The 22,523-nt window shown below is 40.9% G+C and overlaps 3 protein-coding genes across 13 annotated transcripts; all 3 read left to right on the top strand.

Annotated features, from left to right (window-relative positions):
- The first annotated feature begins 647 nt into the window (after nucleotides 1-647).
- tmc8 (transmembrane channel-like 8) lies at nucleotides 648-8,949 on the top strand. 2 transcript variants are annotated; one of them, XM_086120569.1, is made up of 16 exons: nucleotides 648-962; nucleotides 1,154-1,349; nucleotides 1,631-1,779; nucleotides 1,895-2,029; nucleotides 2,109-2,161; nucleotides 2,271-2,410; nucleotides 2,796-2,943; nucleotides 4,457-4,627; nucleotides 4,718-4,869; nucleotides 4,959-5,028; nucleotides 6,179-6,276; nucleotides 6,382-6,568; nucleotides 6,978-7,135; nucleotides 7,230-7,385; nucleotides 7,576-7,654; nucleotides 8,553-8,949. In XM_086120569.1, the coding sequence occupies exons 1-16, from the start codon at nucleotides 926-928 to the stop codon at nucleotides 8,655-8,657; spliced, it is 2,034 nt and encodes a 677-aa protein (XP_085976695.1). In that variant the 5' UTR covers nucleotides 648-925; the 3' UTR covers nucleotides 8,658-8,949. The 2 variants fall into 2 exon arrangements, with proteins under 2 accessions (XP_085976695.1, XP_085976694.1); XM_086120568.1 differs by having other exon boundaries at nucleotides 1,124-1,349.
- A 1-nt stretch (nucleotide 8,950) lies between these two features.
- Nucleotides 8,951-13,422, top strand: LOC147200592 (Fc receptor-like protein 5). Of its 8 annotated transcripts, XR_015101877.1 has the most exons (11): nucleotides 8,951-9,086; nucleotides 10,033-10,311; nucleotides 10,399-10,695; nucleotides 11,412-11,684; nucleotides 11,770-12,102; nucleotides 12,326-12,379; nucleotides 12,469-12,567; nucleotides 12,672-12,696; nucleotides 12,826-12,873; nucleotides 13,169-13,262; nucleotides 13,313-13,422. XR_015101877.1 is itself a non-coding variant. In XM_086120575.1 (10 exons), the coding sequence occupies exons 1-9, from the start codon at nucleotides 8,951-8,953 to the stop codon at nucleotides 12,863-12,865; spliced, it is 1,479 nt and encodes a 492-aa protein (XP_085976701.1). In that variant the 3' UTR covers nucleotides 12,866-12,873; nucleotides 13,169-13,422. The 8 variants fall into 8 exon arrangements, 7 of the variants coding, with proteins under 7 accessions (XP_085976701.1, XP_085976699.1, XP_085976698.1 ...); XM_086120575.1 differs by having other exon boundaries at nucleotides 12,526-12,567; nucleotides 13,169-13,422; XM_086120573.1 differs by having other exon boundaries at nucleotides 12,526-12,567; nucleotides 12,777-12,873; nucleotides 13,169-13,422.
- A 184-nt stretch (nucleotides 13,423-13,606) lies between these two features.
- Nucleotides 13,607-21,340, top strand: LOC147200591 (platelet endothelial cell adhesion molecule). Of its 3 annotated transcripts, XM_086120846.1 has the most exons (13): nucleotides 13,607-13,734; nucleotides 13,815-13,841; nucleotides 15,092-15,215; nucleotides 15,291-15,466; nucleotides 16,293-16,479; nucleotides 16,578-16,684; nucleotides 17,473-17,742; nucleotides 17,823-18,128; nucleotides 18,212-18,313; nucleotides 18,397-18,424; nucleotides 19,104-19,149; nucleotides 19,267-19,332; nucleotides 20,427-21,340. In XM_086120846.1, exons 1-13 carry the CDS (start codon nucleotides 13,701-13,703, stop codon nucleotides 20,457-20,459), a joined length of 1,506 nt encoding a protein of 501 aa, XP_085976972.1. In that variant the 5' UTR covers nucleotides 13,607-13,700; the 3' UTR covers nucleotides 20,460-21,340. The 3 variants fall into 3 exon arrangements, with proteins under 3 accessions (XP_085976972.1, XP_085976971.1, XP_085976973.1); XM_086120845.1 differs by having other exon boundaries at nucleotides 19,267-21,340; XM_086120847.1 differs by lacking the exons at nucleotides 19,104-19,149; nucleotides 20,427-21,340 and having other exon boundaries at nucleotides 19,195-19,394.
- Nucleotides 21,341-22,523: the final 1,183 nt, after the last annotated feature.

Below are 22,523 nucleotides of genomic sequence, written 5' to 3'. Positions count from 1 at the left end.
GTTTTTCACCAACTCCAAATGATTTGGAGTTGGTGAAAAAAGTAACGCAGGAATACAACTCTGAACACAGTAATGCCACTAAGTAGAATGATGATTAGACATTAACCAGACATTGTATTATGGAGATCTACAATAAATATCATTGAAAATTTCGTGGTTTTTTTCTGCCGTTATTTTGACATAAAATGCTTTGGTATGTTATAAGGATTTTTTGCTTTTATAAGGATTTTTTTGGTAGTTTATACAGGTTGGCGCTCCAAAAAGTTGACAGGTATGACCATGGAGCCCCCGAGGACCATAAGAATAGCCCATGCGCGGGGCTGCTCTAATAATACTGTGTAGGTCATAGTGATGGGACAGTGTGTGGCGGGGTTTTTTTTTGTTTTTTGGGGGGGGGGGGGGTGTGCATGTGATCATTTGAAAATGGCATTTACAGAACCAAAAGTGTTGTATATTGATATTCCATATCCATCCATCTGTCCATTTTCTAATCTGTTCAGGGTTGCGGGTGATCTGGAGCCTATCCCAGCTGTCTTTGGGGAATAGACAGGGTCCACCCTGAACTGTTTGACAGCAATGTGTTGTTGACAAATCATTATTGCGTGTCATGTTTCTGCATCCTGTCACATGAATGATTTCCTGTAAACAGTACAGTTTGGGGTGCACTTTTCAGACATCTGCTTCACCCAGTAAAATGTGAGCTGTTCAAACAGGATTTTGCACAACAATGCTAATGCTGGATCAGCCACTGAGGAGCTTTGAATATGACTCAACGGTCCAAAACAGGATATTTTGACTGACACTGGGGAACTAACTTTTGTAGGGCAGAGTGGCTGCTGAGAAGAAAATGTTTTCTGTGTGAATACTTTTGCAGGACGTACATTGTTTGTACCTTTTGTTTATTAACAAGCTAATTGGAGGGAAAATGGAGGCTAATGTCAGCTTCACAAGACTCTTATCAGGTAACACAACATTTTATTCCAAATATACCTGTACAGTACACTGCATCTGTATGTGGGAGGCTAGAGGACTGTTTTTTTCTGACACTCAAAAATTTTAAACAGTCAAAGCAATATTATTACTCTCACATTGTAATCTTTTTTTCATGTTATTTTGGCTGCAGAAGAAAGCAATTGTTCCACTCTGTCGTCAGACTCCTGCGAGTATTATCATGAAGAGGTATTTGACCACCTGCCTAGCATGCAGGTTTTCCGGCCTGAGCAGAGCAGACAGGATGTTTCAGAGGCTGACAAGGGGCTTGGATACATGTCCAAAAGACCCAAGGACAAGAGGTCTACTCAGCCACTCAAGAATCTTTCCATGTGTATTCAAGCAAAAAGGGATGCCAGGTGGGTAGGCCGGCCGCACATGAAGCTGCATGTTTCCTTTTGTTTCATTTCTTCACTTTACACTTCAAATGTACCATTATAAGCAATAATGCAAAAACTGTTTTCTTTATTATGTTTTCCAAGCCCCTGCTCAATCGGCGGTACTTATTTGTTCAATCCTTCAATGTCTACAAGGGACCATGCTTTTCACGTTGCCTTTAAAATTACAGTTTTACATTATTTGTTTATTTATTTACTTATTTGTTTATGTATTTATTTCTGCCGCTCGTGGGTTTTCTTAGGAACAGAAGAAAGATGCAAAACAGCAACATTGGTTTCTGGGGGTCGTGGAGGCGGAGCCAAACTACCAAAACCAAGAGGGTGTGGTCTAAATTGAGAGGAGTTGTTTCAAGACTGTTACCATGGCAGCACACACTGCATATCATTGAAGGTATATGGAGTAGATTGTTCAAACCAGTGGTGGCGGTGCATTTGGTACATAATAATGGATGATGATGATAATGAGAATGTGATATCATATTATATCATTGATTGATGTGTTTCAGGCCGATTTGGTGTGGGCGTAAATGCCTATTTTGTATTCCTCAGATATCTGGTATACTTTAATCTAATCCACTGTGCTCTCATATGGGCCTTTATTCTGGGGCCTACAACATTTTATGGGAGAGGCAACAAAACAGGTGAGTCAGCTGAAAGAATAATATGACAGGAAATGAAGCACAACTGACAAATCAGTATTTGTTGTGTGTGAATTCACAGACCCTTTAAGGTTTGGAGGCAATGACTCAGTTCTGGATTTCTTTCTGGCATCGGTAATGTTCTATCTATGCTTTTGTGTGCAAGATATGTTTTTATGGTGTTTTTTGTTTGTTTATTTGTGTTTTTGTTTTTTATTCCAACTCTTTCATTTCATCTGCTTAGGGTTACCTGGACCGCTCTCCAGTCTTCTATGGTTTCTATACATGTGGTTCACTCAATTATCCTTGCTTGAATACTCCACTGCTGTACCTCATCGGCGTCCTTGCTATCCTCTTCCTCAGTGCCATCGTGGAGATTCATAGGTCTGTGGTCCACCAAATAACCAACAGTGTCAGGAAGATTGATTTTGATACGCTGGCTTGTCATAAGTGTCTGTGATTTTTGTTTTTGCATTGGTGACACTGGAACAACAGCAGTACTTCAGTATTCAGTATTGATGAACACTTGGCAAGTTACGTTAGCACGAGTGCCGTCGCTAATTTGCCGTGGTAAAAAAACAATATCTGTTCTGCAAATTATTTGCAGCACATGATAAAACTATGAGTTCCATACCCACCCTACATGATGAATCTCCTTAATTAAACATGGGAGAAATCACCTAAAGTGAATGTTTACCAAGTATCTTCCCCTTGCATTTTAACTGCTGTTGATTTGTCTTTTTTTTTTTTTTCAAACAATGGAAAATAGAACAACCATCGGCTACAAGCACACATGGATGCTGGGAAAGCGTTCCAGAATGAATGTGAGCTATAAAATCTTTTGTGGCTGGGATTTCACCATCAAGGACGCTGATGCAGCCGCGCTCAACAGCAGCTTCCTGAGGAATGATCTCAAGGTGAATGGAAAGGCAAACACAACCATCGTGCATGATGCCGAATATCCTATTAAAGCGACCACAATTTTGCAGTTGTGTTGTAAAAATCTAAATTAAAGATTTTCATTTCAACCAACAACTAATGGAAATTGTAAAGTCTTCAATCAACATTTTGAACTATTAATATATAAACAAAACTGGGTCAAAGAAGATATGTGTTTAGTCGAAGAACCCGATAGCCATGACCTCAGTGGAGTGATCTTGAACAGCGATTGTGTGCCAAGACCTCTTGTCCAACAATAATGCTAAATAAACAGTCTCAGACTTTATTTTACCACTACTCAGGGTGGAAAGAAACAGAGTCCTTGCACAAGTAGTGAAATCCAAGTAATTAATGACCTCCAAAAAATGTTTAGAATGGCTTGTCAATCCCACAAGATGGTGACCAAACACTATTTTTATATAAATGAAACTCTCAACTCACTTTAATATACTGTACTATATAGATCATGAGCTCTAAGGTGCCAAAAGATGGTGGCAAAGCACTAGCGTTGTCTAGATGAAGCCCCTTTATTCACATCAACATAGTTCCTATGCGCCAAGATGATGGTGAACATGGTGTCAAATATAGATATATATATATTTTTTTTTGCTTTGGCCTGAGCACAAAAACAGTGATCAGGTTTTCAGCAAATAATAGAGGACAGGTTCCAAAAAATAAATACATCTGTGAATTTGAGAGACCTGTTATGGGATTGAGTCTTTAGTTGTTGAACCCTGTAGCAAAGAGTCACAAGGCAGTCAATATTACACAGATACTCAGCGGGCTATGATAATGCATCCCGTCTCCCATGTTGCTAAATCGCTAACAATAACACTTGGGTGCTTGGCCAATGTTGTTTTTTTTTTTTTTTTTAACCCTCAAAGGCCTCTGTACTGAGGCTAATAAGGATCTCAGGAACCGGTGGTCAGGGTGGCAGTTCCTGATGCGACAGAAGTTATAGGACACATACTGTAAATATGTCATTTGCATAATTAAACTAACAATTCAATTGACAAATTCATCTTTGTTTTTAATTTTGTTTGGAAGTTTTAAGAAACCTTTGAAGAGTGATTCAAATGTTTAAATCCCTTTATTATGCTTAATTGTACCGGTTTTTATACAATACTTTTAAAAAAAATTCAAACGCAATTTCAAGGGGAAATGTTGATTTGATCCATTCATTCTCTGTACCGCTTTTCCTCACGAGGACTGCAAGCATGCTGGAGCCTATCCCGGCTGCCTTTGGGAGAGGCAGCGTACACCCCGAACTGGTCCAATCGCAGGGCACAAATACACAATCGACCATTCACACTCGCATTCACAGCTACGGACAATTTGGATTCTTCGATTATGGAGTAAATCGAGTGCAATGAATTAAACTCAAGTTGACGTACCACCATAAAAATGAAATCGATAGTATGAAGAGTACTTCCATGAAATTTGAGGTTTAAATATGCCCGCGACACTGACACACATTGTTTATCTTCTCAGCTATACTTGCAGGAGCAGCGTTTCTCCCAGTATGAGGCAAGGAGGACAGTGTGGCAGCGGGTGCGTCTCTACCTGCTGCGGATCATCCTCAATCTGCTCGTTCTGTCTCTTCTGGGTGGAGTGTTCTACCTCATCTACTTTGCAATCGAAACATCACAGTCTATGGCAAAGGTAGTTGGAGTTGATGTAATATGGCGGATTTGACTTCTTGGTGAAAAGCCTTCCCTTTGTGACACCATCTGATCTCCATGCGTTCTCCAGAACAATCATTACTGGTTGGTCAGTCTCCTCCTCCAGTACCTCCCGCCGATCACTATCACCTTTGCCAACCTTTTCCTCCCTCACATCTTCCGAAAGATGTCATTTTTTGAGGACTATTCCTTCACCCTGCAGGTTAATATCATGTTGGTGAGGTAAGAAGCATAGCATATTACACACAGTATAAGGGAAGGCTTTTTTTTTTGTATGCACACGCAGCTGAACTCGGATTGTCTTCCTTCAGGAGCATCTTTTTGAAGCTTGCCTCGCTGGGGATATACTTATTTTTTGTGTATTCAACAACACATGAGCAAGTAAGACATGTTTTACTTTCATGACAATTTTCAAAGCAGCACTTTTAAAGCTCATTCATGCAACATGGCAACTGATGGCTGTCTCCAACCACCATGACACTGAAACACTCGATAAAGCTTGATAAACGTATTTTTGTATGGGGTCAATTTTTGCTTACAACATGAGCTTACTTCACATTAAGGTACAGTGGATGCTTCTCCTCTTCGTTTTTACATAATTTTTTTACAGTATTATACATCAAGGCTCCACTGTTTTTAAGATAAGATAAGATAAGATAAGAATAACCTTTATTAGTCTCGCAATGTAGAAATTCCCAATTCACAGCAGCAAAGTTATGAAAGGAAGAAGTAGAACAACAAAATATAGGAGCTGCTGGAAAGGCAGCCACTCACGCGGCGCCATTTTGAAGTCAAAATAACAAAAAGAACACAACACAACACATAGGACACAGACAGTCGTGCAATCTTCACCACTTTTCTGCATACACTTTGTTGTCTGAAGCAGTTCTAGATGAAAGAGGAGAGGATCAAAGTGTCCTTTCACCATTAAAGGACAGTTTAACCATTTTCACAAATTAACAAAAGTGTAAGTTGAGGGGTTCGTTGTTTTTAGTGGATAGCTCCACTTTACGAACGACAAAAGGAGAGATGGAATCCTTTAATGCAGTTTATTAAAAGGAAGAGAAAAACGTCAGCACCTCCAAAAGGATGAACGAGAACACACCTTTTCCCGGTAACACAAACACTTCCTGGTTTCCTTCAGCCAATCAGACAATATCAACATAAACTTGTTTAAGCAATTATTAAACGGAATATGACCTAGGTAACTGTAACACAAAAGAATACAATGCTCAAATAAAAATGAAAATAATTAATAATTTAACATAAGCTTACAAAAGTATTGTATTGTGTTTGTGTGTGTGGTTGACTGGCTAGTTCATCTGCCTCATTACAGAGTCTTAACCCCATTTGGCGAGTAAAATCAGGGGATATTGAATTGTCACCTGTGATCTTGTAAAACCGTTCGGGAATCTTTTGTGATTAAGTCGTATACAAATCAATTTGATTTTACTTGGTGCACCTTCTTTTGCACATTACATGTACAGAAAAATGCAGTCTCACCCTCGACCTTCTTCTTCCTGTCTCATAGTGCACAGAGAATCAGTTTGGAAGAGAGATGTACAAGCTCTGTATCTTTAACTTCCTTGCGACCTTCTGCAGTGCCTTCCTCGTGAACTACCCCAGGAAGTGCGTTTGTTTTATGATGACTCTTTCTTTAAAGTCATCATTGCAATTTGAACTCAAACGATCAACTGTACCAAGCAACTTGCTCTTCTCTGTCTCGACTATCAGGCTGGTGCATGAGAGGTCCCGCTCATCATTACTTGGCCGCTTATCAAGGAAGCAACATTTCTCGGTGCCCTTCAATGTGCTGGATCTGGTCTATAGTCAGACTGTGTCTTGGATGAGCGTCTACCTCTGCCCTCTGCTGCCTCTGATAGGAACTGTCACGCTGATGGTGACCTTCTACATCAAGAAGGTTGGCTAAAATGACGAATGATGTCAACCATTGCCCTGCAATTGGCTGGCAACTGGTTCAGGGTGTCCCCCGCCTACTGCCCAAGGACGGCTGGGATAGGCTCCAGCACCCCCCGCGACCCTAGTGAGGATAAAAGCGGTTCGGAAAATGAATGAATGAATGATGTCAACCATTTACCTTGAGAAAATACATCCTATATACTTTCTCTGTATATCCTATAAAGCTCCGTATGTTAATGAACAAAAAGCACCACCAGCAAAATTCAATTATCATTTACAATAGAGTAAAATGAACTGAGCTCAACACATTCCATTCAACACGTGCTACTGTAAACCTCATAATTGTTGGAAATGGTTGATATTCATTAGGGTTAAGATGAATGTTGACATTTTCATCCCTCTGATGTCAGTTTACAGTCTTGCGATGCTGTGTGGCAGAGCAGAGGATGTTTCGAGCCTCCAACTCCTCGGTTTTATTCCACTTCATGCTGCTGCTCGGCCTTGTCATGGCTGCCATCACGCTGGGCTTCTCCTTTTTCCAGCAACAAACCCCAGCAGACAAAAACATGTAGTCCTTTTGCGCAATCCAAAAGAATTTGACTTTGAGGATCATTCTTGCATTTAGACTGATCACTTTGATTATGTGTTACTTTGTGTGGCAGATTCTTTCAACATTCCCCCTGTGGCCCATTTGGAAATGGACAAAGTGCAGTTAATGTGGTGAGAGTGTGTGTGCAAAGTCTTCCAAACGTGGCACAAACCATTATCCACTACCTGACCTCTGAGTTCTTTGCACTTCCACTCATACTTGCTGAGATGTAAGTCACCCACTTCCTCAGTAGGTTGAACCACGATCAACATCCTGTGCTCTCCTCTTCATAGTTTAATACACCATGTTCACAACTGCAAACACTTTAACAGTACATATCATCAATTAACTCATCAGTTTACTCTGTCGGATCTTCTGGCGGCGCCTGAAAGTAAAATGTAACATTCGGTTTTCCTCAGCATGATCTTAACCTCCTGCGTGTCTCGAGGACGGGCCAATCAAAAGACTATTGAGAGACTCAAAGATATGCTGGTTATGGTAAGTCAATTGGCCTGTCGATAGATGGGGTAGCACATTATTGTGCAAAAGTATTTGTGTATGGAGAAATGCTGCAAAGGTGCCTTTTGAATATTTCTTAGTGTGCTTATGAGAATACGGTACAGCTAGGAAACACACTTCATCTTCACTTTGTTGTCTCATTCTACTTCTATTCTTCACTTTTTTGTCTTTTGTTTTATTTGTAGATTATTGATTGGAAAATCAATCTCTTGTTTCAAATTTGCCACGAATGAAGGTTAATATCATTGGACATTCTGTAAATACTGTGCTCCTACTAATAACCAAAATCGACAACTAATTGGCTTATAATTGCCCGTAGATTTTGCAGTGTGGCAGCAGAGCAGTACTTTTGTACTCGACAGGGTTATGGTATCACTAAATGAAGCTCCTCATCTAATCATCTAACGCCAACATTGTTCTCAGGCAGCAAGATGCCTTTCATATTCGACATAGCTTTAGCCAAAAACAGCAAGTACGGTAGTTTTTCAATGACTAACAGAGGTCGGTTTCCCCCCAAAATATACAAGTACCGGTAGGTTAATTTGCAAATAGTGAACCATGAATATGCATGGCGAACACTGCTGTAGTTATTCTGATATATTTTAAAATGCGGTCAAATGCAGTGCAAAACTATTTCCAAAAGGGTGCATTGCAATGTTAGTTATTAGCAAAAGCAAAGACAAAAACTCAGAGGAAACAACAATGTCAAGCTGCAGGACCCACTCAAAATGGAATGGAACCCAAAATAAAGTCAGTTTTCCCTGTTATTTACTCCATCAAAAAAGATTGCTGCAAAAAAAAAAAAAACAACATCTTAAGCAGAAAGCCAATAGTAAGACATTCGTTGTATATTTTGATTTTATCTTTGCCTTCACAGAGCACTTCAGATAAGCGTTTCCTGGTGAAAAAGAACGCATGGATGCTCCGTCGTAACAGCATGCTCTCTCTGCATCCTGAGAGAATGCCCACTCAAACCACATGAACTGCACCTTTGGCCTTCCTTCTACTGAAACTAAACTATTTCACTTACCCACACCGTATTTGAGTATTACATGATACTTTCTGCACATGGTCTTGATCAAGTCAATTTTAAAAAACAACTTACCGGTAACATAATTTCTTTGAAATAAATGTATGCTTATACTGTACTAACTGTGCTTAGTATATAGTTTTGGATGTGTTCAGTTAAATAGAAACATTTTCATATGCTTGTGCTTTTGTAATCCTTGTTCACATTCAAAGAACTGATTATTAAAGCCATGCGTGAAGCCAAAGATGACGCCTCAGTTGTTATCTATTTCTAACATGCGTAATTCATGCGTGCACATGAAAACACAGAAAAAAATGTGTCGTGGTAAATTTGGAGCAGTTATGAGGACCCTACACGCACTTTTTTTGTTGCCACTTCTGGGTGAGTGAAACAATTTCATTAAAAAAAAAAATTAAATACACTGTGTTTCAAATGATTTCTCTATACGGTATACTGTTTTAGTTCATTTTTCTCAAAAAAAAGAATAAAAATCAACAAAAAGTATAATGGATTAAAAAATGTTGGATACAAAATAATTATATCGGCCTCCAAAATAATTGGTAGACTATTGAACAAAACTAAATTAACATTACCAAAATACCATGTTCCAAATTACCATAGTCCACATGTCCCTAAAAATATTCACATAGGTTGTGAAATACTCCCATCAAATATTTTGCATAACATATTTAGTATTTTTTTAAATTACCACTATCACCAAAAAGACATATTTGCCAATCAAGATAAAAATGAGCATGGGAGCGCTTTGTCAATATCACCTTGACAATCCTGTCATCGATTGAACTTGTGAGTGACTTGTAGTTTCTGCCCGCATCTCATTTGCCAATGCAAGAATTGCCTCTCATAAATGCTGTTTGGATGACTGGAGCAATGCACCAGCGTAGCTCTTTTACTTAAATTTGCTCCAAAGGTTCTCAATAGCGTTGCGGTCATGGGATTATGATGGCCACACCATCAGTTTTACATCCATGGTTGATAAGGCAAACACACATTTTTACCAGTGTGAAAACTCCAGTGTTTGCATTCCTTATGCAAATCATAGGACAATTCTTTGGTTTTCATCAGCAGAAAAGTGTCACTTGCTTAATAATGCCGATCCACTGTCTTCATTTTCCTTTAATTAGGAAGACAGCGCCTCTGCCGGCCAAAGTCAAATACTGCGCTCATTTTGACCTAATTTCAACAATCTATGATTCGATCAATTTCATAACAATCAATGAATCATGACAGTGTTATACCCATCCCCACTTTTCCCAATTGTTTCATGTGCGTAACTAGTTGCAGTGCTTGTCATGGGTTTCCTCAGGTGGATCAATAGCTTCTCATCCGGTGCTCAATGGTCCTGCCATGGCATACCTTGGTTCCCAAGTGGTTCTGCGTTGTAGCGCCTCCGATTCCTCCCTGCCAGTCACATATGAGCTGAGAAAGGACGGTCTCCTGATTGACGCGAGAGCACATCTCCAAGAGGTCCAGCCTGCATCATTCTCGTTGAAGGTGACTTTGAGGTCAGGAGGGCTGTACCATTGTGAGACAAAGACCGAAGGAAGCGTGGGAATTAGCAACAGCATCAGATTCAATGTCGTTAGTGAGTATCAAGCTAAAAGATGCTCATTTAAGTTGATGTACAATAATTAATCGAATGAATCTTCTACCACCAACGCCTCACTTGCAGCACCAGCATCAAACACCAGGGTGATCTCTGACCCCTTTCCCGCAGTCCTATATGAGGGGTCCAGAATGGTTTTGAGGTGCGACGCTGCAAAGGGCTCCCACCTCTCCTATAGCTGGTTTTTCAACAAGAAGCAAGTTACCTCTGCTACCTCTCCTCGGCTGCACATCACTGGGAATCAGCTTGTGATGGAAAGGGCGACTCCAGATTATACTGGGGCCTATTCATGTATGGCATGGTCCAGGGTGCAGGATGTCCAAAGGTTTTCCAGCAGCTCAGAAGTCAAGGTGAAAGTCAAAGGTATAGAATACTCGTGAAATGACACTTAGGTCCAGAAGTACGTCAAGTGACAATTAGCATGATTTTGCTCGTGATACAAGGGCAGCATAATCATAGTGTGGGTGGTGTTTTTTACCACCTTTGCCTCACAGTTGTGGGGGCGAGGCTTCCAATCTAATTGTGACCTGAGACGTAACAATAGCCAAGGAAGCGAGCTGAAGCTTAGAAGAGCATCAGCTTGTGTTTTCAATTGTCAGGGGGGAAAAAAAGCCTTATGTGTGAGATCTGAGATGTACTCTGTTGCTCATCTCAACTACACAAGTACTGCACACCAACAGAGTAAGCATAGACTGATTTTTTTTTTATCCGCGTCATGTGTGGGGAGTTCACATTTTAAAAATTGGTAAGAGCAGAAGAGGGGCTTGCCTTTCTTCTAGAATTAATGAAGACGAATAGATAAGTTCAAAAAATGTTTTGATTTCAGGAGGGTGACATTTCTCTGATGGGATTGTATTTTGTTCCAAATTTATGGAAGGAAATATTTTGTAAGAATTAACTTGATGAGACTTTAGAAATGCTGTTTACATGCACCACAGGATTTTTATTAGTACAATCCACTATTGTCCAGTCACTTTCCAAAGTAAAAACAAATGGCATCAGTTGTTACATTTTTTGGGGCTGTTGTCTAACTCTACTTGTCATCTCTCATCCTCCTTCCCTCTTAATTCCTTCTGTAGTCCATCTTTCGAAACCAGAGATCTCTCTTTCCATCTTCAAAGAGGGAACCGGCTACCGTGGTAACGTGACCTGCTGGTCATCCAGAGGAACTGTTCCGGTCAACTTCTCTCTTTTGGTGGACGATAAGATGGTGGCCTCCGTGGTGGCTTCTGACTCCGTCAGTGCACGGTTCAGTGTAGCAGTCGTCCCTGGGCTAGATATGGGCGTGGCTCGATGCTGGGTGAAAAATGAGGTGCAAGAGTTGATGAGTGAGCCTCTGACACTGGAAGTGGGTATGAGCTATTCGTGTGTAGGAACTACCCTTATTGCTGATTCTGTTTTGTTTTGTCAACAATTCATTATTTCCTGCTTGTCCAGTTCCAGTTGGAGGTGACGTAAACGTTGAAGTTCAATATGTCTACAGATCGGACGCCACACTGGCTGCGGCCTTACTGACATGTCATGTCAGTCGAGGGTCTTTCCCTTTTGTCTCTTGGCTTTTTAATAATGCCACGCTTCCTTCTGAAACACAAATGGATTTCAAGGGGCAGCAGGTCCGACCTCAGTTTGCCCTGATGGACTGGGGACGTACTCTTGTTCTAGCCAAACTGGACTCCGAAGACTCGGGCTTTTACCAATGCAGGGCCAGGGACAGATATGACGACTCCAGTCCTTGGGTGGAAAGTGGAGCCGTTCTCATTCAAATCAAAGGTGAACATTTCAAGACTACAATATACAGACTGATATAGTACATTTAGATTCCACTGAATGGTGCACGAAGACAGCAAATCAAACGTTGTATCCCCCAATCAATGGACAGTATTTCAAAAATACCAAATTAAGCCTTTCATAGAATGTAAAACAAATAAGATTTCCTTTTATGTAAGATTTGTCCAGTCTTGTTTTGGGTCATGCATTTTCAATTCTCAACCAGACTGGATGCTTGACAACAGACCCCAAGAAGCAGCGTCTCCTGAAACAGCACCAAGTAAACTCAACCCATAGCAATGATTTCAATGCTGCTTGAGCATGTATACAAATTCAATAACTGTTCTTTTTTTTTTTCTATTAACCAAGTGGTCACGGAGATCATTGCCATAATATTCTGCTGTTTTCTCCTCCTCACTTTGGCAGTCAGCAGCTATTGCGTGTACAGGATGATTGACAACAAAAAAGGTGAGCGTGTATGTGTGTGTCTGAATGTGTTTGGTTCAGTGAGGGGGCATTTCCATGGCTGCAGAATTAAATGTGGGTTTTTTTTTCCTGCCCATCTTACTCAGGTCTTCGCTCAAGTACGGCCCCAAAGTAAGTGATTATACTTTGCTGCATGTATTTTTTTTTTAATGACAAAAAAAATGTGGTTGGTTAAGGATTCTTCCTTTCAGTGCTACTTCTGATGTGCTGCCTCTGTCTATTCCTATCTTCCATTTGGAGGGCAAACAGGCTGATACATGCTCAACAGGCTGCAGTATAAACTCTCAGGTAACACAAGAAAGCAAAACAAAAAAAAAATTGTAGTTAGCTGTACACAGTAACATTCAATGCTTGTGCCTTCAGAAAAAAAAGATAATATCCTCTGCTTTGAATGTTAAGAGAAAACAGAAAGTTGTGCAAAAAATACTGAAACACTGTACGGTTGGATATGTGCATTGAAAAGTCTATAGGTCATATTGGGATAACCTAGGAATTAACAGTGTAGGTATATGCAGTGCATGCACTTAACTCTAGATCAGCTACAAGTTAACATTATGACATTTGTTCCCTTTTGCTGTTCTAGATTATGGAGAGCCCTGTATGAGAGTGCGCCTTTCATTCGATTCTTCGAGCATCTTTTTCACTGTTGCATTTAATTTCTTTTAATCATCATAGTCATTTTCTGCAGGTCAATTCTGATCCTATTGCAATCGACACAATTTCAGTTCACATTTAATGCTTGTGAGGACGATAAAGCAATCCTTTAGTCAAATTTAAAAGACCAGCATGACTGTACATTGGGATTCTCTGACAAATAAAATGTGAATTTAAAAATGATGTGCTGGGGTTTTTTTCACTTGAGAAGTATTGTATGTTGTCGGAATATGAAATAGGAGCATCTCGGTGTGAGGGGATTGGGTCATGCTGCAGTGTGACTGAGGGGGTGGCCCTGGGAGGGAGGTGTACCATGCTATCAGTTATTTGCACGTTTCAATGAAGTGCGAATGTGTGTGCGTATGTTTGTGTGTTCTTGGAAAACTCTCAAAACTCACGCCTCACACCATCTTTATTACAACGCAGCATAAACAAGATTTTCCTCAATATATTCTTCAAGAATGTTTCCGTACCTTCTTGTGGGCTTGTTTCTGGGTAAGTAGAAGAATTAAAAGTGCACAACAGCACTCATCGTACCTGATATTTTATTTTTAAACTGTTCTTGTCCTTCTTAGGGTCATGCCACTGCAGCAAGGAAGGCGGTAATTGGAATCTTTATCACAAATATGGATGTATTTGATTAGCTTTTTCTTGTACAGCCCCTTGCAAAAATTATGGAATTACCAGGGTTGGAGTATGTTCATTCATCGTTTAAATTTGGAGGAAAAAAAAGCAGATCCCGGCCAGGACACAAAACTAAAGTCATTTCACATCACAACATTCTAGTTTCAAGAAACCCTAAAAGAAATCAAGGATCATTTTGAAAAAAATGTTTGTCATCCTGAACATCCTATCAATTGATGGGATAAGAAAAGTGTCCAAAATGTCAACGTGAACTTTTTAACTCTGCTTGGTCTAAAAATATAACTGATACTGACTACCATCTTTTTTTTCTTGATTTCTTTTAGTCTTTCCTCAAGGGAAAGTCAACTACCAAATTTCCTTTAAAATAATATGCTGGCTGCACCCCCACTCGTCTCATCACAAGATTTTGATTAACGTTGTGTTTGTGAAATATAAATTAAGCGGCAAAATGCACCCATTTTTATCCAGGTAGGCCACAGACCAATCACCTGTTTTCTGAGTTTGTTTATATGCTGAGTTGTGATTGGTGGTTACAACTGTGATGTCATGTTCAGTTGACAGCAATGAGCAAAATGGCTGCTCCCTGAGTTGATTAAAAACGAGTGGATTTTGTTGCTTCATTTATACTCCACAAATGCTATATTAATCAGAATACTGTGTTTAGACTAGTGGGGCTGCATTGAACAGATTATTGTTGCCTGTTGAAATAACTGTAGTTTTGGGTCATGTCACTGATCTGCTTAAACAACGGAATGAACATTGGGGCGGCCCGGTGGTCGACTGGTTAGCGCATCGACCTCACAATGTGGAGGTTGTGAGTTCGATCCCGGCTCCGGCCTTCCTGTGTGGAGTTTGCATGTTCTCCCTGTGCCTGCGTGGGTTTTCTCCGGGTACTCCGATTTCCTCCCACATTCCAAAAACATGCATGGCAGGTTGATTGAACACTCTAAATTGTCCCTAGGTGTGAGTGTGAGAGCGGATGGTTGTTCATCTCTGTGTGCCCTGCGATTGGCTGGCAACTGGCTCAGGGTATCCCCCGCCTACTGCCCAAAGACAGCTGGGATAGGCTCCAGCACGCCCCGTGACCCTTGTGAGGATAAAGCGGATCGGAAAATGGATGGATGGATGGATGGATGAATGAACATCTTCTGAGACTGGTGATTGCATAATTGGTGATTTACCAGTCTCTCATCCCGTTTTTGATTAGGTGTAACATTGGGACGTCCACTGTTATTTGGCCCTTCATTGGCCTTGGTGAATGACGTTGACAACTTTTATTGTCTTCTGTTGATCTACCCCGAGAATCAAACTATCCTATTGGAGTTGTACAAGTGAGTATTACATGATTGAAAACCATACCAAAATCTCAGACGTAAATGTGTAAATTCTCGATTTGGTGTTCCCAGGGAGGGAAACCGGAACAAGTTGCTGGGGTTCTACAGTTCCCCGGATGGGCAGGTTGCATCCTTCCCCATCGTAATCAGAACTTTTCATGAGGGCAACCTGGAGTGTGTGGCCAGAGCGCAGAACAATTCTTACGTCAAGCCCTCTGTCAGCAATACACACTACCTCAAGGTCGTAGGTGAGTGTTTCTATCGTGCAAGGGAAATGTGTTACACATTGCATACGTGTCTATCATTGATACCTCAGTATTTCATTGGACCCCTGTTATTCTCAGGGATCGGTTCAGGGCTCACTGTATTTGCTTTAGAGGTATCAATTATTCATCGATTATTTGAATCAAGCATGAGCTGGACCCTATTTCAGGTGCCTTTGGGTGAGAGGCACCCTAAAACTGGGCGCCAGCCAATCGCAGGACACAAATAACTATTTACACTCACATTCACATGGGGAATTTCTTTAACACTGGTCATTTCGACAGCAATTTTTTATTTAATTTTAATCAGAGTCTTTTGACTAAAATCTAGTTTGTTTTTTCATCATAATTTTATCATCTACAGAAGATCAATTTTAGTCTAGTTTTAAAATGACCATAAGAGTGAAGTTGACAAAAATTGCTGTAGATTTACTTGACTACAATGAAAAGTATGTCACGGGTCATGTAAACTTTCGCTTCACTTTCTGCAATTCATTACCTTTACCAACTGCCACTAGTGAGTGATACGCGGGCTTACTCCAGCGTTACATAAAAGAGTCACTCCTCAAAATGCACAATGTTAACAGTGGCTTAAAACTTTGCCAGCCGGAGCTGAACGAATAAAATGGAACCCTGGAGGAACACCAAGATGACTATTCATCGAAATCAATACAACCATAGGCAAACCATAGTTCATGTGCAGATTAAATATCACCCGTAAAGCATCTGTAATTGGACATTCCAGGAAAACAAATAACGGCTTATATGATCCATACCATGTTGTCAGTCTTTTACTATGTCTGTTCTACAGAGCCAGTTGCAGGTGCAAAGGTCATCATTGAATCGGGTGCAGAGGAGTTCTTTGAGGGGAGATCACTGGAGTTGAGGTGTACTCTTACAGCTGGAAATCATGTCTCTTACAAATGGCTAGTAAATGGGAAGGCTGTCATACGGTCACCGCTCCACAATGTGGCGCAGGACCAGCTTTTCATCTACAGGTCAACCATCTCCCACTGATGGACGACATTTTTGTGTGTCTGAACGAAGCAGTATGTGACAAAATGAGTTGAGCTGTAATGATGTGTCTCACCCTCAGAACCACCTCTGCAGACAGCGGCGTATACATGTGTGTCGCTACTAATCGCTACAACACAACGAGAGTCTTTACATCCGATAGCCCTGAAGTGAAAATCACTGTCAAAGGTGAATTCACTTGTCATTCAATGTACAAAGTATAATTTTTAGAGGAAAATATAATTAGTTTTTAAAACATTTATTTGACTGATTATAACCCCTCAAGGGAAAATTCAACTTAACCTCTGCTGTGTATTTTGTGTGGAACATTACACAAAGAACCAGAATGCAGGTACGCAAAGAGGGATGAGCGACGGCGCGCAAAAAACTCTGCTGCACTTCTTGAACGAGGGGATGTGGGAGGGTCGTAGCCATGTCTTTTAATTGGCAGCAGGACTCAAACCATGACTGTGAACACCTCACCTTCGTATTGTTGTAGGTCAGAGACAAATGTTGCACCCAATTGTGTGCATGCTGTTTTTCCTCAAGTGTCATTTATATTCACCACAGACAACTGATTCAATTATTTAAATAATGTTTGTATATGAACATTATTACGTATTGGGACACTTCCTTGGCTGATTTAAAAAAATTTCAACCCTCAGTGTACTGACTGTAAATGAATGGTGTGTGTGTGTGTGTGTGTGTGTGTGTGTGCGTGCGTGCGTGCGTGCGTGCGTGCGTGTGTGTGTGTGTGTGTGTAAGGCATCACTTGCAAATTTAACTATACACCCCTTTGCCTTACCCCTCAAATAGGTGGATTACAAAATCTGCACTTGATGTTTAATTTCACACTTGATGAATGGCGGATACTCTCGGCATTATAAAATGGAGCACTGCAGCTTTCTAGGAATATTGTCTGACTGGATTTCTTTGGATTGTATTTTAAGAAACCCTATTTCCACATCTTCCCTCAGACACGGTGTCCGACCCTGACATTTCTTTCAAGGTGCTGAAGGAGAATTCCAACTATTTTGCTCTGGTCACCTGCCAGTCAACCAGAGGGACGCTGCCCGTCAGCTTTTCTCTCTACAATAGAACAGAATTGGCTTGCAATACAACAGTTGAAGCGAGAAAAGTAAACTTCAGGGTTCCATTGGTTTTGGACAAACACTTGGGATGGCTCCAGTGCCAGGCCAATAATGGCGATCAGGTTGCACACAGTCGGTGGTTGCCCTTACAAGTTGGTAGGTTTGTTTTGCAAGGTGCTGCCAATACTGCGAGACCGACCCCTGTTAATGTCCCTTTATTTGTCTATTCTGAACAGTGAGGGTCGGTGGGCCAGTGATGATGCACCACGACTACGAAATTGGGCAAAACTATGCTGTGATTGGCCTGAGGTTCTACTGCAAGGCACCAAAGGGATCTCATCCACGGTACCAGTGGTTCCTCAACCAAACTCTTCTCCAAGGTCGAGGAAACTTTTACCACATGGTCAATCAGCCACCGGACCAGTCCATCCTCCTGTTGTCCGTCGGGAGCAGCAGTGCAGGGACGTATCATTGTGAAGTGTCAGACATCTTTGACAACACCACTGCCATCAGCAGCCAAAAGCAGTACATAGACAAAAAGGGTAATGTCAGTCCAGTCGTCCTCCTGCTTGGATCGAATTGAATGTTTTTCATCTCTCTTTCGGTCTTCTTCTGGTCGCCCTAGTGCTCAACCGACTCCCCGTTACTGTGGTGGCTGTTGTCTTTGGATGTTTCACTTTGTTGGTTGTTCTGGTCTCTGGTTGTTGTTTCGTTGGATTGTTTTTTAGTAAGTCCACAGTCAAAGATGTTTGTTTTTTTTAATTGTTTTTCTTCTTCCAGAGTTGGTAACGATTTTAACTCTTCTTGCAGGGAGAAGAGAGAGTGGAGAGGAGTCCCTGTGAGTTCCAGCTGGGGTTTTTTAAACCAAAATTGTTGTCCAATCTAAATGTATTTATAGCACACATTTAATACCAAAGGTCTTAATCCATCATCAAATAGGATGTTGTTGTTTGATCTAGGGCAGCCCGGTAGTCCAGTGGTTAGCACGTCGGCTTCACAGTGCAGAGGTACCGGGTTCGATTCCAGCTCCGGCCTCCCTGTGTGGAGTTTGCATGTTCTACCCGGGCCTGCGTGGGTTTTCTCCGGGTGCTCCGGTTTCCTCCCACATTCCAAAAACATGCATGGCAGGCTGATTGGACGCTCTAAATTGTCCCTAGGTGTGAGTGTGGGCGTGGATGGTTGTTCGTCTCTGTGTGCCCTGCGATTGGCTGGCAACTGGTTCAGGGTGTCCCCCGCCTACTGCCCGAAGACGGCTGGGATAGGCTCCAGCACCCCCCGCGACCCTAGTGAGGATCAAGCGGTTCGGAAAATGGATGGATGGATGGATGTTTGATCTATGTCTAACTTTAATCTGGCATGCATTGGTATGTCTTCTCCAGAATCTCTCTCAATTCTGAATAAATAAAATATGCAGTCGTCCCAAATTTTAAACACAAAACAAAATAACAAATGCTAGCCAATCATCTGCAAGTTTAAAGTAGATTTTTAATTATTTGGTTTTTACTTTTATCTCACAGGGTGAGCCAAGAGACAGAGAAATTTGCTGCATACGAGGATGAGCTGGTTTGTCAGATTTCTGGATCTTTGTATATGTGTATATCTTCACAGAGGCTAATCACACGGAGATGTCAACCATGCCATTGTATTTGCTAAAACTACTCCCTAAATCTACGCTTGCAGGCAATGTCAGAGTATCATGAGGACAGTGATGTCGTAAGGTCAGCCAGATGTGATGAATTAGATTGGGTAAGAGCAAATACAGTTAAAAGAAAAAGTATGAAGTGTGAACCCTCTGGAATAACCTAAATTTTATTTCACACACCAAGTGAAAAATGTTAGCCCAGGGCCAAAAGGTATGTGAACACATCAGCTAGTGCTTTCTTCAAAAGCTGAAAGGAGTCTGCTACCCAACTGTCAAATCAATGTAATAAGATTGGAGGTGTTGTTAAAGCTGCCCTATTAGAAAAAAAAATCATTAGCTTTGAGCTTCCTATTCTCATGGAGCATTGCCACCTGTGCCCAATTGCCGTGAACATTCGTAAAACCAAAAATTGTCAACTGGCACAAAGCTGGAAATAGTTCCAAAAGTATCTCCAAAAACCTTATTGTTCATCAGTCCATGCGAACCGAGATTGTTAATGAAGAAAGTTCGGCACTATTGCTACTCTCCCTAGTAGTGGTGGCCTATAAAATCAAGGTTGAGGTGACACCATGATTTGGGGTTGTTTTACTCCTTCAGGGCCTGGAAGCATTGCTATCATCTCTGGGGAAAAAATAAATTCCCAAGTTTATCAAGATATTTTGCAGGAGAAATTAAGCCCATATGAAGTCTAACAGGAAAAACAACCCAAATCACAGCAGTAAATTCAGAACTAAATTGCTTCAACGGAAGAGTCTTCTGGAGTGTCCCAATCAGAGTCCTGACCTCAACGAGATTGAGATACTGTAGCATGGTCTCAAAAGTGTGAGTCACACCAGACATCCCAAGAATACTAATGTACTGAAACATTTTGTACAGAGGAATGGTCCAACATTTCTCCTCGCAGTTGTGCAGGTCTGAGGAGTAACTCCAGAAAACGTTTGTTAGAGATTATTTCTGAAAAAGGAGGCTCACACAGTTATTATAGGTTGATACACTTTTGCCACCCTGCACTTGGGTTGGTTAAATGTAGTGGTCTGTAAAAATGTGAATATATGTCATTGTTTTTGGTGTGAATTGGATGAAGATCAGGTCACAATTTATGAGCAATTATACTATAAAACCAGGTAGAGTAATTCCAAAGGGTTCACCCGAACAAAGCAAGTGTCCTCTTGAGTTAGCAAATGTGTGTTGTTTTCAGGTATCACAAACTTCTGAAGATGATGAGCTCTGATGAGCCCTAAGAGAGCAAACTGCTGTTTTTTCCTAGGGGTTTTTTTCGCCTTTTTTTTTCACAACAAAGTGTTAGCTCAAGGGAACGTGTGCTTCAACGTCAAAAGGATCCGGATTTGAATGTTAGCTCAGGCCTTTCTCGGTGGAGCCGATTGGTATGTCAAGCCTGCTTTTGAGGGTGCGGTGTGGTAAAGTATGAAGTGCCCAACATCCCCCGCCGACCGAGTGCCCCCCTATCGGATGTGCTCTGGCAACCATAAACTTCTGATCCTCTAATCACCCCTGGTGGAGCCACTGGATAAATTATAATAATGGCAAACAAAAATAATTTTGTTGAGCCTTGGGCACAAAATAATGGTGTCCTACAAACTCCTAACAACAACAAGTTGTTCGCACAAATGTGTCCATGTGACTGCAAAACAGAGTTAGAGCTGTTTTGTTCATGAGGGTAGCTGTTTGCAAGCAGACACAGACCATTTGTTGTCTCTCTGTCACCGTAGCACATTATTGCTAACGGAGAAACGGGAAATAAATTAAAAATTCTGATCTCGCAGTAGCAGAGACTAGCAGAGGAAGCAACTAATACACATAATTATTTTTCCTTTAGAGGTTTGCCACATTGCCGTCTGTCGCATTACAGAGTTCATACGGCTTGATCATTACTACAATATATTGCCTGAAAAACATGTGCATGAGTCACACCCACTAATGGAGCTTGGCTCATGAGTTAGATGCAATTGTGAGATGTTTACAACTGCACTGATGTATATGTATGTACTTTACTGTAAGCACTCAGCAGAAAAGTTTGTGTTTGTCAGTTTGTGGTGTGAAACTGTAAAATAGTATCAATCAGTGCACCATTAAAAAAATGTCTGAACATAATCCTGTTTTTAAAAATGTATAAAAATATGCTGCACACAATATGGGTATGGATGGAAGGAGGATGGATGCACATCATGTACAGTACTGTTTATGAGGAAGAACGGTCTAAGTCAGTGGTTCTTAACCTTGTTAGAGGTACTGAACCCAACCAGTTCATATGTACATTCACCGAACCCTTCATTTGTGAAAAATAAAAATATGATTTTTTTGCAAATGCATATATTAAAAACAGAAAAAAGTAAACACAATAAGTAGAAGTATAAAGTATATGTTTTTTAATTGTGCACAAAATAAACCAGCCAGTGATGGCCAAGCGGGCGTGTCATAACTACCGATAATTGACATGTTGACTCCGGTGGTCTTCACCTCCACGGCAGAAGCTCTGTCGAACCCCTGAGACGGATTCACCGAACCCAGTTCAAGAACCACTGGTCTACGTGTTTATATATGATCTTTTTTTTTTTAAAAATTTAACTTTTCCCAACACTTTTTGGAACTGGAACAGATTTTCAGTATGGGATGTTAATATTGTAGATTTCTAATTTCGGGGGGGGGGGGGGGGGGGGTTCAAGCTACATTTTCAAATTAAAAAACAGCTCATGTTGCTGGTGCGTGAACTGCCTGACCAACTGGCCTCCAGTACTTTGTGTTCTTGGGGCAATGAATAACCAAAGGGCCCATTTGAACAACCTTCTTAGTTTCCGAACGATCCGAGTGAAGCAATGCGCTCGGAGTGTATTTCCGACGCACACACGACGAGGAACGCAGATTTTTGGGGGGGTCACAAGACTTATCTTAATTGTCCTGTTTTTATTAATAAAACGAATTTCCCCTGAAAATGAAGTTTTTTTTCCCCCCCACTGGTCCGACAAATGAAGGAAGAAAAGGTAAAACTCCAACAGATGAAGTTATGGTCACAAATGAAAACCTCAGGACAGAGTGAGGCCGCAATAACCGAACCTCGAAGTAACGAGGGATCACTGTAGTATATAGTTGACAGCAAAAATTTATTTTTACTTTTTACTCCTCTAATTAAGTACATACACAGAGTTTGTACTTTAAATGCAGGGGCAGTTAAATCTATCCATTTTAAGTCTTTTCAATGATAAACAAATGTGTATTACCCGTGTGCAGACCTTAAATGAAAATCAATATAGTGGACAGTAGAGGCACAAGACGTCAC

The sequence above is a fragment of the Hippocampus guttulatus genome, chromosome 9, assembly GCF_054856545.1.
Source record: "Hippocampus guttulatus isolate MCC_2025c chromosome 9, RoL_Hgut_1.0, whole genome shotgun sequence".
Lineage (NCBI taxonomy): Eukaryota > Metazoa > Chordata > Actinopteri > Syngnathiformes > Syngnathidae > Hippocampus > Hippocampus guttulatus.
The sequence above is the reverse complement of the archived record's forward strand: the minus strand, read 5'-3'. Positions and strand labels throughout refer to the sequence as shown.

Coding starts and splice junctions, on each gene's coding strand:
- LOC147200591 (XM_086120845.1), top strand. CDS start 13,701: ATGTTTCCGTACCTTCTTGTGGGCTTGTTTCTGG. Junction 13,735..13,814: donor TCTTGTGGGCTTGTTTCTGG/GTAAGTAGAAGA, acceptor TGTCCTTCTTAG/GGTCATGCCACTGCAGCAAG. Junction 18,314..18,396: donor TTTCGTTGGATTGTTTTTTA/GTAAGTCCACAG, acceptor CTCTTCTTGCAG/GGAGAAGAGAGAGTGGAGAG.
- tmc8 (XM_086120568.1), top strand. CDS start 926: ATGGAGGCTAATGTCAGCTTCACAAGACTCTTATCAG. Junction 7,136..7,229: donor ACCCCAGCAGACAAAAACAT/GTAGTCCTTTTG, acceptor TTTGTGTGGCAG/ATTCTTTCAACATTCCCCCT. Junction 7,655..8,552: donor TCAAAGATATGCTGGTTATG/GTAAGTCAATTG, acceptor TTGCCTTCACAG/AGCACTTCAGATAAGCGTTT.
- LOC147200592 (XM_086120570.1), top strand. CDS start 8,951: ATGACGCCTCAGTTGTTATCTATTTCTAACATGCGTAATTCATGCGTG. Junction 9,087..10,032: donor TTTTTTGTTGCCACTTCTGG/GTGAGTGAAACA, acceptor GGGTTTCCTCAG/GTGGATCAATAGCTTCTCAT. Junction 11,685..11,769: donor GCCTCTGACACTGGAAGTGG/GTATGAGCTATT, acceptor CTGCTTGTCCAG/TTCCAGTTGGAGGTGACGTA.